This window comes from Lemur catta, chromosome 18 (genome assembly GCF_020740605.2).
Source record: "Lemur catta isolate mLemCat1 chromosome 18, mLemCat1.pri, whole genome shotgun sequence".
In the NCBI taxonomy this organism is placed as follows: Eukaryota; Metazoa; Chordata; class Mammalia; order Primates; family Lemuridae; genus Lemur; species Lemur catta.
The window spans coordinates 42467042-42486769 of record NC_059145.1 but is presented as its reverse complement, the minus strand read 5'-3'; the positions used below and the strand labels follow the sequence as shown (position 1 = coordinate 42486769).

Sequence of the window (19728 nt, the reverse complement as noted above, 5' to 3'; positions counted from 1 at the left end):
CCAATATATATTTATTGAACATTTACTATGTACCAACAATTAAATCTAAAGTGTTATTTTTCATTTAGGAAGTATAAATACATTGACATTAGCTCTTGGTAAAATATGTATTTTTCCATGAGCATAAAATATTTAGAAAGCTTTCATAGAGTTATTTTTACCCATAAAATCATGGGTAAGATCCTCAATTATGAAATCCCCTGTGGTAGGTTTTAAAAAAATATTCTTCACTGCTAGAGAGGGAAGAGCATATGTGATATTTCCACTACATTCCCATTAATGGCAATTCATGGCCCAAACAGATGTTTACAAGATGGTTGCTCTGCAAAAATCAATGATGAGTTCCAAATAATCAAGCATTCCAGAATCAACTTACTTCAGTTGTTTTTAATAGTCATATTTTTTAAATATATAAGCTTCAGAGCTTAGAAACTATGTACCAGTCAAAACCTATCCTCAATCTTTTGGAGCTCAATTTCTGGGCAGCAGTTAAGAATACGAAAGGGAAATTAGCTGGATGTAGTAGCATGCACCCGTAGTCCCAGCTACTTGGGAGGCTGAGGCAGGAGGATTGCTTGAGCCCAGGAGTTTGAAGTTGCTGTGAACTAGGCTGACACCACGGTACCCTAGCCCAGGCAACAGAGCGAGACTCTGTCTAAAAAAAAAAAAAAAAAAAAACAGAAAGAGAAAAGGAAAGGGATTGGGGAGAAAAGGGAAAACTATGTTGTTTCTCTCAAAAGAATAAAATACCATCACAGTCAGTGGAAAACTGTGTAATTTTGATTTTCAGGGTATTTGTAAAAAAGGTTATTCCCTTTCAAGCTCTTTCCAAAGTCATTCCATTACAAATGTTAACACTCTTAAGGACTAACTAGACCAGTAGCCCCAAACTCCAGCCAACCTAAAAAGCTGTCTTCCTTCACTAATGCTTTCTCCCAAAGAAGTCCCATTTTGTTAGGTCACTATCACTCCTAGTGGGTCCCTCTTCCATGGTCCCTGTGAACCAGTGGCCCAGTCAAACTTACAAGACAGGTGTACACCTTAGTCCAGGCAGGGTTTTGTAGGTGACTTGACAGTCACAATGCAGGCTCCCCTCTCTGAGGCCTCGTATCACCAGTAATCTAGCACAGACCATTTCTCTCCTAGGTAAACCAATATTCCTCTGGGACAGAGATTGGGTCTTCCTGTCCCTGGCTCTCTCAGCACATTTGGCTGCTTTCCCACAAACTGGCATCACGAAGTCTCTACAGATCTCCTAGTTCCTTCTTAGCCCAAGTTTCCCAAAAGCTTGAAAGAGTCAGGAAAAACCTTTTCCCTGATAAAAGCCTTCTTCACCAGCACATTGTAGGGATCAGCTTAGTTCTTGCCACTTAATTTCCTATTTTTTGAATGAATGAATATGGATTCTTTTTCACTTGTTTGTGTCTTCCCTTCACAGGACCACTTGCACAGATCAGAGAGCCTCCCCACAGTAGCATGGTCAGAGATGCGTCAAACGTCTGGAGGCTACTTAAACTTAGCACTATATCAGAACTGTGCCACTTCCACACTGACAGGCAGTGTTGGGAATACCACGTGAACCTACAAGCCAGTGAACAAGTGTGACGAGGTCAGAAGGTGGGGTGGGGTGTAGTAAAGGAAACACAGTGCTAACTTAACAAATGCCTCCTCAAAGTGTAGGAGTCACACAGGGGTGAAGGAGTGGCAACCTGTAGGCTTTATCTGAAAAGCAGGACTTCCATTCTACCCTATATTCCCAGATGCCCACCTGGACTAGTAGGTTCTGGATTCTCCAAGCTCCCACTTCCATTTCTGGAAACACTCTTCTAAGAATGCAGTAGCCAAGGCTCCTTCATCCTTCCCTCCAGGAACTCTAACTGCTCCTCTCCTTCCAGCCAAATTCCTAGTCACTCTATAAACTGTCATAACCTAAATGCCAGCATTATTCAGCACTGTGAAGTTTCTGATGCCTGAAAAGGACTGAACTATGCCTGAAGAACTTTCCACATTCTATGCATTCATAAGGCTTCTCACCAGTGTGAATTCTGTAATGTTCACTAAGGTGTGCATACTTCCGAAAGGTTTTCTCACACTCACTACATTTATAGAGTTTCTCACCAGTGTGAGTTCTATGGTGTTCAGTAAGAGATGAACTATGAGCAAAGGCTTTCCCACATTCTTTACATTTATAAGGCTTCTCACCAGTATGAATTCTCATATGCTGAGTGAGGCAGGTATTCTGATTAAAACCCTTTCCACATTCATTACACTTATAGGGTTTTTCTCCAGTGTGACTTCTCTGATGCCGAATAAGGCAAATGCTCTGAATGAAGGCTTTACCACATTCACTGCATTTGTAGGGTCTCTCCCCTGTATGAATTCTTTGATGTTTAGTGAGTGGAGTGCTCTGAGTAAAAGCTTTGCCACATTCCTTACACTTATAGGGTTTTTCTCCAGTATGAATTCGCTGGTGTTTTATAAGAGATGGGCTCTGACAAAACGCTTTGCCACATTCCTTACATTTATAGGGTTTCTCTCCAGTATGAATCCTCTGATGCTGAGAGAGGTTTGCCTTTGTCTGGAAGGTTTTCCCACATTCATCACATTTATGAGGTTTTTCCCCGGTGTGAATTCTCTGATGTTGTGTAAGATTTGAGTGTTTGCGAAAAGAAGAGCCACACTCATTACATAGATAAGGCTTCTCACCAGTGTGAATTCTCTGATGATGAATAAGGTGTGTGTTCTGATTGAATGCCTTCTCACATCTATTGCATTTATAAGGTTTCTCTCCAGTGTGAATTCTCTGATGTTCAGTGAGATGTGAGTGATTGCGGAAGGAATGGCCACATTTATTACATCTATAAGGTTTCTCTCCAGTGTGGATTCTCTGATGCTGAGTAAGAAATGATCGACATCGAAATGTTTTCCCACACTGCTCACATCCATATGGTTTCACTCCAGTGTGAATTCTTTGATGTTGAACAAGGAATGAGCTTCGACTAAAGGCTTTCCCACATTCTTCACATGCATAGGGCTTCTCTCCAGTATGAGTTCTCTGATGTTGTGTAAGGGATGAGCTCTGAGTAAAGATTTTTCCACATTCATTACATTTCCAAGATTTTTTCTGTGTGGAGAGAGTTGAACATTTACTCTCGTCTGAAATCTCATTGGTGTGTATATTACTTGTTTCCCACTGATGCAGGCTCTCTTCTGTAGAAACTCTGAGATGTGTAACAAGTCTTGAGGTCAAAAGCAAGCTTTTCTCAAAACTGTATTCTTGACTAATCATTTCAGGGGGTGCTTTCTTGTGGATGAAAGTTATTCCCCCAAAACTTCCTTCCTGGAAAAGGCATGGCCCAGGAACTTGTCCAGGAGAGTTTTCCTTCATGCCCTCACATGCATATTTTTTTCCAAGAGTACAATCTTGGTATTCACCCTCATGGAATCTCTTTGCTACTGTTCCTGGTGAGTCAATATCATAGACATCCTGCTCTAGAACAGGCTTGTTCGTCCATCCTGAAAGAAAACAGCAGAGTGAATATCTCTTATGTAAGACAGAGTTGAAGCCCCTGACAATGTAGAACCCTAACACTAACAGGACTCAGTAATAGCCTATGAGTTAGGGCCAATAAAATCAAGCATGGCAAGCAATTCATAGCTGCAAGTGGTAGAAGAGATGTGCATCACAGTAATTTTACCACTGTTAATGAGCAACCCCCATGAAAAGGGCAGCTATAGATATTCAGGGAGTGAGAGAATGACAGACAACTGAGGTAAATGGAAAACAACAAAAAACACACAGGTTAAGATTAAGGCAAGACAGGAAACATGAATAATTTGTATTCAGAAACGTGGGAGAATGTAAAAAGACAAATGCTAGAAAAGAGAAAGATAAAATACATACTGGGGATAAGTAGGCCCCAGAGATATTCACCCACACCTGCGCCAACCACCCCCATAAGATAACAGTAATTTGATCTTCTGAGCTTCACTTAGTTTCTCTTTTAAAATTTTCAAAGGCTTCCTACTGCCTGCCTATTTATTCCACTGGTTTCCCTTGCTCACTCACCTGGACAAGTCTCTCTTCCAATCTCTCTCTCTTCATGTCCTTGCATATTCAACATCCACAAATCTTCTCTTTGCTTTGAATGGAAAACACTCAGGTTTGGAAAACTGGGAGCCCTGCTCATAGAGGGGAAAAAAAGGTGGGGGAATGGATATCACTGGCCAAGCAAACAAACTAGAAAGAGCAGCTGTTGCCTAGGGATACTATCTAATAACTCACACGATACCTCTTCAGGGTATCAATGTGGCTGTATCAGCAAAAATCAGCACTGGCTGCAGACTTCCAGATTCAGAAACCCCATTTATCAGCTGTCTAAGAAGTAACATACATACTGACAAACATTCAAGCACTTGATGAATAAATCAGAATGCTATTTATTGCTTTATAATGATAAAGACAAAGATTAAATGAATAGGAAAACCCAAGTTAATTAGTACTCTCTGTTCATCCTACCCCAATCGACATAAAAAGTCAGTTAATATAAGCAAAAGTTGCATGGGGCCAGACATGGTGGCTCATGCTTATAATCCTAACACTTTAAAAGGCCAAGGCAGGAGGATTGCTTGACCTTAGGAGTTCGAGAGCAGCCTTGGCAATAGCAAGACCTCAGCTCTACAAAAAATTAAAAAATTAGCCAGGCATTGTGATGCATGACTGTAGTCCCAGCTACTTGGGAGGCTGAGGCAGGAGGATTCCTTGAGCCCAGGAGTTAGAGGCTGCAGTGAGCTATGATTGTGCCACTGTAGGCTACCCTGGGCAACAAAGCGGGACCCTGTCTCAAAAAAAAAGTTGCATGGGGAAAATGACCTCATAGAATGGCTAACGTATTAAAACAGATTCATGAAACTTCTACCATATGTCAAAGAGCCTGGATATAGTTAGAAAATGCTAACTTGATACAAACTAGAGATACACTTTCCTTTCTTCTAGATGTCATATCAATTAAACAGTTTTTTCTCTAGGCACACCTCAATATAAGAGCATAGCCTCCAGTTTAAAAATAAACAAAAAAATGTTGTAAAATAGGTTTTGACTTAAAAAAAGATTATAAAAATAGTAGAGTTTTGTTATACCCTGCAGTTTGAAATGTGAAGATCACAACTGTTCACCCAAAAAATCTCTCTCCACATAATCCTCAAGTGAGAAACAGAACTGGCAGCATTATTTCAAGGAAAAAAGGATGGAGAGTTGGTTTTACCAGCGTGAAGAGCTCCAGAGGTATGAAAGGACAGAATAAGTCTGCTGAAGTACATAACAAAGTTGGTCCTATGGGCTTTTCATCGCGGTCTGTGCCCTCTGCATTGGGTTTTGAGGGGTTAAGATGATCCTATCTGGGTTTTCCTCCTCCTTTTTCACAGGAGGGGTACTAAGGAGACCGTTTCAGCTATCACACAGTCCCACAGAGACTTATGCAACAGAGTCGGGATTGGGTGTAATCAGTGCTAAATGCTGGAAAAAAATGTCAGACAATGCCCCTCACCTGACTGGAGATTATGTAATACCTGGACAAAGACATTAAACCAATAATTTCAAGTATGGGAGTTACTGTGCTGTGGAATGTAGAGCGGAGGAGACCTAATCTAGTCTGGGAAAATAGCCTCTATGAAGAAGAGATAAACAGGAACTAGACAAGTGAAAAGGGAAAAGAATATACCAGTGAGATGAAACAAAACATACGAAAGAAATCAAGCTCAGTAGTTTAGAAGAATGAAGAAAAACTAGTAAGGTCAAGGTATTAAGTATGAGAAATGAGACATAAAGGCTGAGGTACGCAAAGGCCAGATCATCAGAACCTTGTAAACCATTTTAAGGACTTTATACTACAGTGAGCAGAAAGCCATAAAATGAATTTGAAAAGGTTTGATAAAAGACGTGACATGATTAGATCTGCTCTTTTAAAAAAAACATACCCCTCTGCCCACAGTGCAGAGAGAGAGTGTATGTAGCGGTACAGGGTGGGAGTTCAAGGTGACAGCTATAAGATTCCTTGTGAGCCTGTTTCAACAGCCAGTAAGGGGGCTGGACTAACTAAGAGACAGAATCAACAGGATTGGAGGAAGATGGGGGGAGGGATGAAAGGGCGAGAAGTCAAGTATAATTGGCCAGCTTTTGGCTTGAATGATGACAATGACCTTTAGTGAGAATAAGAACATTGGTCTGGAGAGGAAGAAGATACATTCAGTCTCAAAATATCCAAACAGTACAACATACATATCTGGAATAGAGGAGAGAAGTGTGAGCTGAAAACATTTTCAGAGTTTTTAACATAAAAAGAGTAATTGAAATCATGGGAATGTGGCTAAGAAGATCTCAACAGTAGGCCTATACATTTAAAAGATCCCTAAGCCAGGCATGGTGGCTTGCGCCTGTAATACCAGGTACTTGGGAGGCTGAGGCAGGAGGATTGTGTGAGGCCAGGAGAGTGAGACCAGCCTGGGCAACACAGTGTGACCATATCGCTATTTTTTAAACAATTTTTTTTACAAAAGACCTCTAACACTCTAAGAGATATAAAAATAGTTAAATATATGACAAAAATAACATTTCTAATCATAAAAAATAGATTATTTGTAAATTATATTAGGGCTATTGCTAACTACCTGGAAAAAAACATTTAGTGAGATTCCTATATCATACTACACACAAAAATAAACATAAACTGATTAAAGGTTAAATATAAAAAGTCAAACCACAAAATTGGCATGGCTCCCAGCACTTTGGGAGGCCAAGGCAGGATTGCTTGAGGCCAGGAGTTCAAGATCAGCCTGGGTAATAGCCAGACTCCGTCTTTATAAAAAAATAGAAAAATCAGCCAGGCATGATGGCACATGCCTGTAGTCCCAGGTACACAGGTGGTTGAGGCAGAAGGATTGCTTGAGCTGAGGGGTTCAAGGCTGTGGTGAGCTATGATGACACCACTGCACTCAAGCCCAGGCAATAGATCTTGTCAAAAAAAAAAAAAAAAAAAAAAACCCTACAAAATAAAATATTGACAAATGATTGATTTTAGGGTTAGACTTTTCTAAGCACGATACAAAAATGGATAGGAAAAAAATGGATAAATTTTTAGCCATGTGACAAAAATGGGAAAATATGGCCACAGAAAAGCAATATTCTCTATATCCAAAGTACAAATAAAATTAAAAGACAAACAGGCTAAAAAAAAAAGTATTCTTGATTTATGTACTAAGGGATAGATAAACCTAATATACAAAGATTTCTTACAAATGAGTAAGGAAAAAACATGAACTAAGAGAAAAATAGATCATATAACAAATATAGCAAAAATTACAAAAAGCTAATAAACATATGAAAACAAAGTTCCATCTCTGTGGTAACCAAGGAAATTGACACTGAAAGAATGAAGAATAAATTTTCACATCAAATAGGAAAATCTATTTTTAACACTTAAGACTGGCAAAGGTGCAAGAAAACAGAGCTCTCATACACACTGGTGGGAATGTCAACTGGTACCATCTTTCTGTAGTTAATCTGGCAATATACATCAGGTCTGAAAGTTGTAGCTTCAGTTGTAGTTAGAATGTTGTAATCACCATTTTCTGGATACAGGAACTCAGAACAGAATATTCATTCCGTATATACAGCACCTGCAGGGTATCTCAGAAGCTCCTCAAAGCCATCAGTAAATGCCTATATTCTTTGACATAGTAATTCTACTATTAGAACTTTCTCATAAAGAAGTAACTTCCCAGAGAGGAAAAAAAAATGCAATTCTTTTGTTACCTATAAAAAATATCCTCTGTTTGTTGTTGGAAATAACAATTTTATTACTGGTGGACACTGAGGCTTAGCAAATTATGGTACTTCCATTTGGTGGAAATTATACAGACATAAAGATAATTAACAATGAAAACATGGGGCAGGCATGGTGGCTCACACCTACAATCCTAGCACTTTGGGAGGCCAAGGTGGGAGGATCACTTGAGGCCAGCAGTTCAAGACCAGCCTGGGCAACATAGCAAGATCTCATCGCTATAAAAAATAGAAAAATTAGCCAGGTGTGGTGGCACTCACCTGTAGTTCCAGCTACTCAGGAGGCTGAGGCAGGAGGATCGCTTCAGCATGGGAGTTTGAGGCTGCAGTAAGCTATCACAATGTCACTGCACTCTACTCCTGGCAACAGAGACCTTGTTTGAAAGACAAACTAAAATGAAAATATGTGACTATTTGGGAAAAGATTTATGCTACATGTAAGTGGGAAAAAAACCCAGGATATTAAAATTTCAAGTATAACATAATATCATATATAGCTGTTAAAATATGTATGTAAGATCAAAAAGAAAAACTAATCATCACTGTGGAGATACAATGAATTATGAATGATTTTCCCCAACTTCCTCTATTATCCATATTTTGCCTTACTTTTAAAAAGACAAATTTAAATCTATAAGAATATATATCAAATTATTAATTGTGATCATCTCTGAGAAATCTAATAATGGTAAACTTTTGCTTTAGCACCTATTTTGTCCACCTATTAGCTAGACAACTAAAAATATATAGAATAAATTAGCCGGGCACGGTGGCTCATGCCTGTCATCCCAGCACTCTGGGAGGCTGAGGTGGGAGGATCGCTTGAGGCCAGGAGTTCAAGACCAGCCTGAGCAACATAGCAAGACAAAAATACAAAAATTAGGTTGACACACACCTGTAGTCCCAGCTACTTGGGAGGCTGAAGCACGAGAATCACTTGAGCCCAGGAGTTTGAGGCTGCAGTGAGCTATGATTGAACCACTGCACTCCAGCTTGGGCAACAAAGTGAGATGCCATCTATTTTTTTTTTTTTTTTTTTTTTTGAGGCAGAGTCCTGCTCTGTCACCCTGGCTAGAATGCCCTGGCATCAGCCTAGCTCACAGCAACCTCAAACTCCTGGGCTCAAGCGATCCTTCTGCCTCAGCCTCCCAAGTAGCTGGGACTACAGGTATGTGTAGTCCATGCCCAGCTAATTTTTTCTATATATATATTGTTTAGCTGTCCATATAATTTCTTTCTATTTTTGACAGAGACGGGGTCTCACTCTTGCTCAGGTTGGTCTTGAACTCCTGAGCTCAAACGATCCACCTGCCTTGGCCTCCCAGAGTGCCAGGATTACAGGTGTGAGCCACCACGCCCAGCCTAGATGCTATCATGTTTGATGCTACAACTTATGGAAAAGCAAAGGCATCTTTGGTGATGCCCACTCTGCTCCAATCATGGATCATCTGAACTCTCAGCAAACTTTTTCTGTAAGGGGCCAGAAAGTAATTATTTTAGTTCTCCTGGGCTAAATGGGCTATAACTATTCAACTTTGCTTTGTAGTTTGAAAACAGAAATACATGATATGTAAACAAATGAGCTTGGTTATGTTTCAGTAAAACAGTTTTGAAAAATAAAAAGTGGTAGACCAAATTTGGCCCATAGTTTGCTGACCCTCAGGTCTATAAGTTGCCCAGAAAAGAATGTAGGTGCTTCTACAAATGCCTATTGTAGAATAATCTGACTATTAGTTATTTTAAGATGTTAAAAGGATTCTTCTGCAGATCTAGGGGGAGATGGGTATTATAATGAAGGGTAAAAAGAAAAAGGCTCTTAATAGCCTCATCTTGCTAACCTAACTGAGAGTGGGCTTCCTCCTCAGACCTTCTAAGCTTTCTCCCTGATGCCACCTCCTTACCCTTCAATTAGCTAAAGGGGTCTGGGCAAGCTAGCTGGGGTTGTTCAAGAACCTGAAACCACTCTTCCTTCAGTAAGATTACATAGAAATGTACTCCCCTCTGAAGCCCTTCTTGGCTTGCCTGTGGGCACCAGATAACCCATTCACCCAGGCTGCAGCAGAATACAGTCTCTATCTCTTCTGCAGCCTGGGGTCACTTCGTAGTAATGTACCCTTGGAAAAGTTATCTATTCTATTCCTCAACTTCCTCACTTCAAAACTACAGATAAATTAACACAAATGTTTCAAACAGTGCCTGGTATACAGTAAGTGCTAAGTAAATGTAGCTTAAAATATCATCACTAAAATCTGCCCACATTATCTCCCAGCACTAGACTGGAAGCATCTTCCCATGTGGCAGGCTCCAATGTCACTCGCTCTGTAGCCTCACCCCTGAACTCCGTGGCATGTAATGGATACCAACATTTTGTTGGGAGACACTAAGGTTTGCAAACCAGCTGTCACATACATGCTGTTAACTGAGCCTTCTGAAGAAGGCAAGGTACAGACTATTAGTACAATTTTAGAGATCAAGAAACAGCCTCTAACCCTCCAGAATTGTAACTCCAATCTCAAGACTCCCCAACTAGTGTACTTTTACACTATTTGTTGTCTTCTATTAAGACAGTCCGTAAACAAATTTCTGAGCTACAGTATCCGATGGGGAAAGTAGCTGGTATCGGGACCGAGAATTCAGAGCCCCAGGATTGCGTTTCTGGACACGGGTCTTAGCTTTTGATCATCCATCCATCACTCACTCGTTAATTCATTCACTCCGCCACTGAAGAATGGCCCTGTGCTGGGCTCTGGGGTCTGCAGTGCTGAGGCTGCAAGCTGGGCCCTGCTGGACCCACAGTAGTGGCCCCGATGCCCGGCGGCTCAAGCAGGCGGCAATTCGGGGGGGAAGCAAGGCCAGGGCTGACTTCCCAAATAGGCCTCCGGCCCGCCGCCTCGGCCAAGGTGCGCGGCGAACCTGTCTTTTCCCCGCCCTGGGGCCCAGCAGCTCACCGTGAGATCTGGGGTCTCCCCGCGGGCGGGCCTTCGGTCCCGGAGGTGCGCGGAAGCCCACGACACAGGCCTTAACCTATGGCGCCGGGGAAACGGCGGCGCGGCCGGTAGCGCGTCACGGCGGGCTCCCGCGGGACCCGCGGACTCTCTAGGAAGCGGGAGGAGCATCTCTATGGGGCCGCAAAGCAAGGCGCCCCCTCCGAGCCCAGCTCGCAGCCCAGCCCTGTTTCCCTCGAAGCCCAGCCGCGTTCCTCGTGTCCCGTGACGCTACCTGTGTCCGGAACACCGTGGCTACCACCTTCCTTAGGAGGACTGTAGAGAGGAACGTTAGGGATGGAAAGGGTGCTGGATAGGAGTCGGAATGGGCCGTCTCAGCAAGAAACTAACATATTCCATCTACTTAAAGTAGCCCCCATTAGGAATTTTGAACCATTCTGTCATGTTAGAATAAAGGACAAACTCCCAACCTAGGCCCACACAAACTGACCCTCTACATAAGCATCTCTTATTGTGCTGTGATGTACATTCTGCTCTAACATTACTGAATTCCCAATGGCCTCCCGAAATCCCTTACCCATTCCTGACCCTGAATATTTTTTCCAGGATTTTCCCTCTCGAATATTCTCCCTCCCCTCTACCTACTTCTGCAGACTTTGGCCATCCAATATATACTGGTTCTTTAAAACTCAGTGCCAACTCTCACTTGACCACCTTGACTGTTAGTCAAGATCCGACCACTGGTCTTTACACTCCATTATCACTCCTTATGAGTAATTCCAGCTCCAGCTGACTTTCTATTCAATGGCCCCCTAAATACACACGTGTCCACTTTCAAAGATATACACAAGTAACATCCCACCCAAGGGCAACTGTGAAGGACCAAATTCATCTCTATATGATTCTATCCAGTTATATGGAGCTATTATTTACCATTATATACCAATGTTTAGCACAGTATCTGGCAGAAAAGATATTCAATAAATACTTTCTGGATTCATTAATCAGACACAAAAGTAAAGTTCAGACCATTTGCATTTTTGATAAATTGAAAAATGCAGATGCCATAGATTAAATCCAGAAAACAAGCTCTCTGCATATCTGAAAGGTAGTACCACCTAGCTAGCATATTCCTATCTCCCTGGCTCACTCTATGCAACTGCTCGCTCCCTCAGTAGAATGTAAACTGTAAAAAGGCAGGGGCCTTCTCTGTCTTGTTCATACTGTATCCCCAGCACCCAGAGCACTGGCTGATGTATGGTAGGCACTCAATAGACATTTGGTGAATGACTAAGTCACCAGGATCAGAATTATGTCTTGAGCCAAGGAATTTCACTTTCATTGTTGACACTGATCCAACTAGAGTCTCCTCTCTAAATATATCACTAAAAATCATACAAATTTTGAGGAACTCAAAAACATGAGAGAGTTTCAAATTCAACATACCTAGAGTTATAGGAGATATGACAGCTGGTGATAGTTTATGTTCCAAGAAGTTACATCATGTAGTTACTCCACATAGATGTTTATTGCTTCTATATGAGAGCTAAGACTGTTCAGAAATCATCTTTCTCCCCCCATATTACCTAAAGTACATACTCGAGAGATGAATGTTGCTTTCCTGCAGGAAATAAAAACTGGTAAATAATATTTACCCATCCTCCCCAAAAGAGATTACATGAAGAAAATGCCAGAGGGAAGTCTGTTGTTGTTCTGTGCAAGATGCAGCTCCTAGTACATCCACGTTGGCTTTCCCTGAATCCACTTCTCCCTTTCTTTCTAACACTCTGTCCCCATTTATAGACAAGGCAAACAGGTTTATAGAGTTTGACTAAACCAATGTCACACAGTTTGTATAATAAGGTAAAGAATCAGGTCAGAAAGCTGGAACTTTGATTTCCACACACAATACCCTTTGTAGGCTGCAGCAACAGATCATCCCCTCTTCCCTTTCCAACATTTCAGTTGCCCTTGTCTAGATTTTCTCCTTTTTCCTTACACCATCTCTAGGGGGGCCAGAACTATACACATAAATTTTAGATCCAGTGTCCACCAGTTTTGCAAGGATATCATGGCAAACACTGCAAGTTGTCCAAAAAATTCTCCTCATCCTTCTTACTAACCAAACCAAATTTAGATACACTGTGTCCAGATTTCTTAAGTTCATTTGTGGCTAAGGTTGGCCATATGATACAGCTCTGGCCTAGAGCTTATAGATGAGGCTTCCAGGAATGCTGCTGTTTTTCTAAATTAAAAGTACAGGCTTAGTTGGAAAATTCTTTTTGTCCTTTGCATTTCCTCCTTCTCTCTTTCTAGACCACAATGATGAGGCTGGTGTTGTAGCAGCCATCTTGTAACATGAGGTGTCAAACACAAAGATGCTGACCACATAATAAAGATGGCATGACTAGAGCAAAGAAGGAGCCTGGTTCTGGTACTGCTATACCAGCCCTGGACTGCCTCCCCTGGACACCTTGCTAAATAATAAAAAATAAACAACCTTTGGAGCATCCACCTTAGCTTGTTTTTGTTGCATGCATACAAATGCTTTCCCAGCTGACTCACCTCTCCAAAAAGAATGTATGAAAAAGTACAATCTACTGCTAGTAATTCATCTTCTCAATCTAGCCAGATTATAGGAAATACAAAGTCCACAGAGGTAAATTTTCATTTTCTTTTATGTATAACTACTGGAAACAGTTTTTCACCAAAGCAGGTTATGTGAAGAAAACACTGGTTGGTTGGTATTTTTAAGAATCCTAATAACAATCAAGAAAACACTGTTTAGAAATACACAGTATTCATATAAGTGATCAATCCATGCTGGTAACTCAGCTCTCTTCTCCAAGAAGTTAACATAGTATACACAGTCAGTGCTAGATTAAGATTTTTTGAGGCTTTATGAATTAAAAGATATACTGAGCCACCCCAACCTCAAGACATAATTTTAAAAATAATAACCATAAATGTAAGGAATTCAATCAAGTTTTGCATTTTCTCCTAACTACTTCAATGAATTTTTTTGAAATATTAAAATATTTTTCATTCTTTTCTTTTTCTTTTGGGCTCATGCTTTGCTTATCTCCTAAAAACATGTTTGATCTACTTTTTGGGTTGACAATCAAGCACTGAACACAATGCACAGAGAAGAATATTACTTTTCTGGGTGAAATATCATTATTGATAACTCAGCATTCATTCCAAGAAAGTTATGAGAACTACATAATCCACAAAGATGTTTGTTGCTACTCTAACATGAGCCAGAAATACAACTAACTTTATTCCCCTCAAAGGGTTATGTAAGAAAGCAGGACACAGAGTTGTATGTTTATCTCTGAAAACTAAGCAACTATTAACACACTTGTCTTCCCATATCAGTGTAATGCTCAATGCATGACACTGTATTATTACTTTTCTCCAGGAAATAGAACTGGTAGTAACTCAGCTTTCCTCCCCAACAAAGCTATATGAAATATACAATATAAATGTGTACTTTGAGTGACACCAGATCACATGAAATACACACTGTATACAGCACTGTATATGGCTTCTCCAGTTGAAGGGTTGGCAAAATATGGCTTATAGGCCATATACATATGGCCCATTGCTTGTTTTTTAAAATAAAGTTTTACTGGAACACAATCATACCCATTCATTTACCTTCTGTCTGTGGCTACTTCCACACTGTAACAGCAGAGTTCAGTAGCTGTGACAGAGATCACATGGCTCACAAAACCTATAAAATTTACTCTCTGGCAAACAGAAAAAGTTTGCCAATCCCCACTCCCACCCACTATAGTGAAATTCAAGTTTTGATAACTCAGCTGCTCTCCCAAATCATGCTACGTCACACACTGCACAGAGATATATGCTGCTTCCTATGGGTGGTACTTCCAGGGGTAACTTGGTTTCCTTCTTATATAGAGAAACAACACAAAGCTTGGTATAGAGTACTTAGTAGACACTTTTAGTTGCTAAACTCATCATGCATTTTCTTATCTTTTACTTCTGTTAAAACTTGGTTTTGTTTAGGTATACACCCCTCTTCCATACAGCCATGGATATCATGAAAACAGACCCTAATCTCAATTCCAAAGGGATCTCTTGATTCACTTAAGAGTAATATAATTCCCGTTGCCTATGACTGCCTCAGGAATGTGCATATATCAGTTAGCTTTTGCTTCTTAACAAACCACTCCAAAACTTAGTGGCTTCAAATGACAAACATTCATTATTACTCATAATTCTATGGGTCATCTAAGTGGTTTTCCTATCTGAGCAAGCTCAGGGTGGGTTTTGGATGGGATGGCCTAACTCACATGTCCTGTCACTGGCAGGCTGGTTTGGAGGAGAGAAGGCAGTGGCTTGGCTGGGATGGCTTGTTTGTACTCCACATGGCCTCTCATACTCCCGCAATCTATCATGGGCTTCTCAACATGGTAGCCTTAGAGTTCCAAAGAGCAGCAGAGGAGGGCAAGTCCCAATGTGCAAACATTCTTTAAGCCTTCCCCTTGCATCAGGTTTGCTAATATTTCACTGACCAAAACAACTCACATGGGCCGGGCGCGGTGGCTCACGCCTGTAATCCTAGCACTCTGGGAGGCCGAGGCGGGTGGATTGCTCGAGGTCAGGAGTTCGAGACCAGCCTCAGCAAGAGCAAGACCCTGTCTCTACTAAAAATAGAAAGAAATTATCTGGCCAACAAAAAAATATATATAGAAAAAATTAGCCAGGCATGGTGGCACATGCCTGTAGTCACAGCTACTGGGGAGGCTGAGGCAGTAGGATCGCTTAATCCCAGGAGTTTGAGGTTGCTGTGAGCTAGGCTGATGCCACGGCACTCACTCTAGCCCGGGCAACACAGCGAGACTCTGTCTCAAAAACAAAACAAAACAAAACAAAACAAAACAACTCACATGTTCAGGGAGTAGAGAAACAGACTCTACCACTTAATAGGAAGGCCTGCAAGTCATGTTGCATAGGTGCATACAGAGGTGGGAAGAATACATAGCCATGTTTGTAATCTATCCAGGACATATGACCAATTTTAGGCTATGGAGAGAGAAAGGAGGCTTTAGCATTCTGAGTAAGCATCCAGAAGCAGTTCTCTCTTTGTGGAAGACAAAGTTGTGAGTACCTGTAAGAACCAGAACATCACAGTCATCTTGATCTCTGCCTGAGGATGAAGCCAATACACAGAAGATGGAAAAGCAAGGAATTCAAAGTGAAACAGAGTCAGAGTTACTACCCTAAGTCAACCCTGAAGCCCACTCTACCTTCGGTTACCCAGTAACCCATGCCAAAACATTTCCTTATTGATTAAGCCATCTTGAGTTGGGCCTTCTATTTCTCAAAGACACAAATATTCTCTAAACTTTCCATTTGCAATAGCCCCTACCTAGGGCATGTTAACACAATACTGACTGCTGTGTTTCACTGCAATGGAAGCTGATAAACAATCATAAGTTTCAATCACCTTCCTGTCAAAGCCGATGAACGACTAGGAAATTTGAGCAACTGCAGTTCACCAGTCCAGATATTCACCTACCTCCATGAAGATTTTTTCTGAACAATGGGATTTGTTTCAACTAATCATGTACCCATTTATGGGCTCATTCAGCCCTATCTAGGTTGCAAGCTTCAATCCTTAATTAGCATAATCACCATGAACCTCCACCATGAACCTAACGTAGAAAATCTCTCAGGAAACTACTCAGAGAATTTTTTTACTAGTGTATGTTTCCTTGCCTGGAAAAAAAATAAACTCATGATTTGCTTACTTGAGGGGATATCAAACCTAGGCCTAAAAGCATAGGATGCTTCAAAGGACTTTTATCCATAAGGAGGCCAAGTCAACGCCAGGCTTCAAGGCTTTTAAGAACAGGGTAACAGTCTTGCTTGAGGGCAATGTTGCAGGCTACAAATGGAAACCCTCTGTGATCTGGCACAGTGAGGACCCCAGGGCTTCAAACATATCAATTAACACACACTGCCAGTGCACTACAGGAGCAATAAGCAGTCATGGATGACACAGCTCCTCTTCCAAGATGCCCTCCTGAATTGCTATGCCAATGAAATGGAGAAGTAGTTTGAGAATAACATACCTTTCAAAATTTTGCTTATTTTTGATAATGCTCCTACAATCCTTTTATTGGCGATCTTCATCCCAATAACAAAGTGGCGTTTCTCTCTCTAAACACCACCTCATCGATCCAACCAATGGATCAAGGAGGTATAGCAGTTTTAAGACCTATTACCTGACGAGGACCTTTGCCCAGGCTACTGCTGCAACTGAGGAAGACACTAAGACACTGAAGCAATTCTGGAAGGATTACATCTATGACTGCATCAATAACCTTGCTTGGGCTTGGGACGTCACCAAGGAGTATGAATGGCACCTGGGAGAAAACACTCAGGAGGTTCATCCATGGCTTCAAAGGATTTGCCAAGGACAAGGAGGTTGCAAAAATCAACAAGGCTGTGGTTGAGATGGCAAATGACTTTAACCTGGGTGTAGGTGAGGATGATATTGAGGGGTTCCTAGAGGTGATTCCGGAGGAATTGACTAATGAGTTGTTGGAAATGGAACAGGAACGCAGAGCTGAAGAGGAGGCAAGAGAAAAGGAAACTCAACAATCAAATAAATCTAATCCTTTTTCATCCTGTGGCAAGAGTAAGGATCAGAGAGAGGTCCCAGGAAGCTCACTTCCTAAAACATCAGGGTGGGGAGCAGCAGACTTATTTTACAATCTTTCTGTATGTGTACCAGGGCTTCAGAGCACATGCAGAGGGGGGAAAAAAAAACGGAAAAAAAAAAAGGCAGAAGGGACAGCATGTATTCTGGAAAAAAGCCAGAGATGGCAATTCACCAAACATTTGTCCAAGAAAAGCAATGCCTGCACATGTGAACACCACCAAGCTGAGAGGGGAAAGACAGAGGCGTCTTGGAAACTAGCCAAGATAGCAAGTGGTGGTTAGAGAAGGGCTGGGCTCTGGATAGTGGGATCCTGGGACTTATAAAGCTTAACCAAGTCCCCTTCCTGCCTGGGGAGAGGCAGGATGAAAACTCACCACTCTTGAGAAAGAACTTAGGGCTCCATCAGGTAAAGTGGAGAAGGGGAGAACAAGGGCACTGCCTGGAGGGAAGAGTGGGGAGGCCTGGTGCGGCCAAGGCCCAGTGCTGGGTTTGGCTGTGGGGAGAGAGGTATGGTTCACAATCCAGAAGCTCAGTCCAGGCAGGAAGCGGAAGCACTAGCACAATGAAACAGGGCAAGCCAACCTTCCAAAGCATGGAGAAGGACCCATGCAGGTCCCTTTCTCCTGAGAAGCTATAGGAAATAAAGCAGGAAAGATCCCTGTTCTAGGAGATTCAGGAGAGAGGGTGCAGGCTTTTGCTCCCAAGAGGGCTGAAGATGTGGGGGAGTGTGGAAATGCTAATTAGTGGAGTACTGTGCCCAGGGCAGAGATAGCCACTGTCCACTATAGTTGGGCCCAGTTTGTTTTTATTTTGTTGTTGTTGTTGGTTTTCCATCCACAAATAAGCAGATCCAGTCTGGTCTTATCTCCCATCCCCCAACCCCATTCTTGGCTTCCCTAAGCTTTCTGTTCATACTCACGCTCCTCAACAAATATTTCCTGTCTCTGTGTCTTTCCTCTTATCTTCTGCACGGCCTGGAACACCCAATCCTTGTCCTCCTACTTACCAAAACTGCTCATCCACCCATCCATCCTTCCACCTGTCCCTCTACCCATCCATCCAGGCCTGGCTCAGGTCATATCCCCTCAAGAAGACTTCCTCCATCCCTCCCATAGCTCTCAATGACTGCTCCCTTCTCTGTCCTCGACCACCTCTGCCATCCATCCCCATTTCTTTGGCAACGATCTCATATTTTTTGGCAAATTAGGTTTCTATTTCCCATGTGTCCATCTTATCTTCCCAACTAGGCTGTGAGTTTCACCAGGGCAACAGCTGAATCCTATCATGCCCTGCAGCATTCTTAACATTGTGCACTTGTGCTAGTCTCTGTGCAGGCACAATGCTGATTGGCACAGTTCCTGCCCTCCTATCTGCCAAGAAGTGAAATATGTTTCTGTCCTGCCTCCTTTGGGCCCCAGAAATCCTAGTATTAGTGCACATCTGGCTAAGTGCTTGGGAAGGATCTGGATGACTGGTTTTGGAGAGCAGGTCATCCTCAGGACCACTATGCCTGCCAGACAGCCACAGCTAACCAAGGGTGAAAATTTTGGGGGGTTGGTTCTTTGTTTGGGGGTTATTACAAAGGACTTGGGATCATGGCCCAGGAAAGCAACCTTGCAAGTTAATCAATGTGAAATCATGGTGCCACGAAGAACTGGTAGTGTCTGGTAGACAGAACGTTTGGCATCTGCAGCCAGATCTGTTCATCTGGGACACATTTTCTCTGGTGCTTCCCTCCACAGACAGCTTAGCACCTTTGTGTAATTTACAAAGAAATATTTACTAAGTGACCTTAGCAAATATGGCCTTTCCTGAGACACACAAATCTGGTTTGGCAGCCTTGGTGGAGGCCAGGCCCTGAAGCCTGGTTTCCAAGAGGCATATTTTGCTGAGAGCATCAGAGACCCACATTTCTGAGGGGTGGAGACCAAGGCCCAGTGGAAAGTTGCCTTACCCAGTCTGGCTGAGGCCTCTGGATTCAGTCCCAGCAGCACTTTCCCAGCAGCGGTGCTCAGGGCAGGAAACTTGGGTTCCAGGCAGGGCCTCAGAGGACTAAAGTCCGAGGAAGCCCTGGCCCGGCTCTTAGGGTGGCTTCGTCATCCCAGAGGTCATGCTATTTTTGCTGGAAACGAAAGAAGGTCAAAGTGCTGGTCCTACCTTCTCCCCCTCCTTTTGCTGGTGCGCAGTGGGGAGAGCACATAATAAATGAAGGTAAAGTCTCTGGAAAGGTCTGGCATTTGAGGGCA

The 19728-nt window shown here is 42.2% G+C and overlaps 2 protein-coding genes across 6 annotated transcripts in view; both read right to left on the bottom strand.

Moving 5' to 3' along the window:
• The window catches only part of ZNF501 (zinc finger protein 501), a 21076-nt gene extending 10259 nt beyond the window's left edge, over positions 1-10817 (bottom strand). Inside the window, exon 1 of the mRNA XM_045530994.1 lies at positions 10789-10817. The gene's annotated coding sequence lies outside the window, so the exon portion shown is untranslated. The remainder of the gene's footprint in view (positions 1-10788) is intronic.
• On the bottom strand, positions 685-19728 carry ZNF502 (zinc finger protein 502). Of its 5 annotated transcripts, none has more exons than XM_045530989.1 (3): positions 19437-19728; positions 4070-4182; positions 685-3516 (listed from the first exon to the last, which is right to left on the bottom strand). In XM_045530989.1, the coding sequence occupies exons 2-3, from the start codon at positions 4122-4124 to the stop codon at positions 1943-1945; spliced, it is 1629 nt and encodes a 542-aa protein (XP_045386945.1). In that variant the 5' UTR covers positions 4125-4182; positions 19437-19728; the 3' UTR covers positions 685-1942. The 5 variants fall into 5 exon arrangements, with proteins under 5 accessions (XP_045386945.1, XP_045386943.1, XP_045386944.1 ...); XM_045530987.1 differs by lacking the exon at positions 19437-19728 and adding an exon at positions 10789-10858; XM_045530988.1 differs by lacking the exon at positions 19437-19728 and adding an exon at positions 8102-8124.

Excerpts from the sequence above, each read along its gene's own strand:
- ZNF502 (XM_045530985.1), bottom strand. The coding sequence starts at position 4,190 with ATGAGCAGGGCTCCCAGTTTTCCAAACCTGAGTGTTTTCCATTCAAAG. Across the intron at positions 3,517-4,069 it reads TGGAAGAGAGACTTGTCCAG|GATGGACGAACAAGCCTGTT; the intron begins GTGAGTGAGCAA and ends GTTTTCTTTCAG.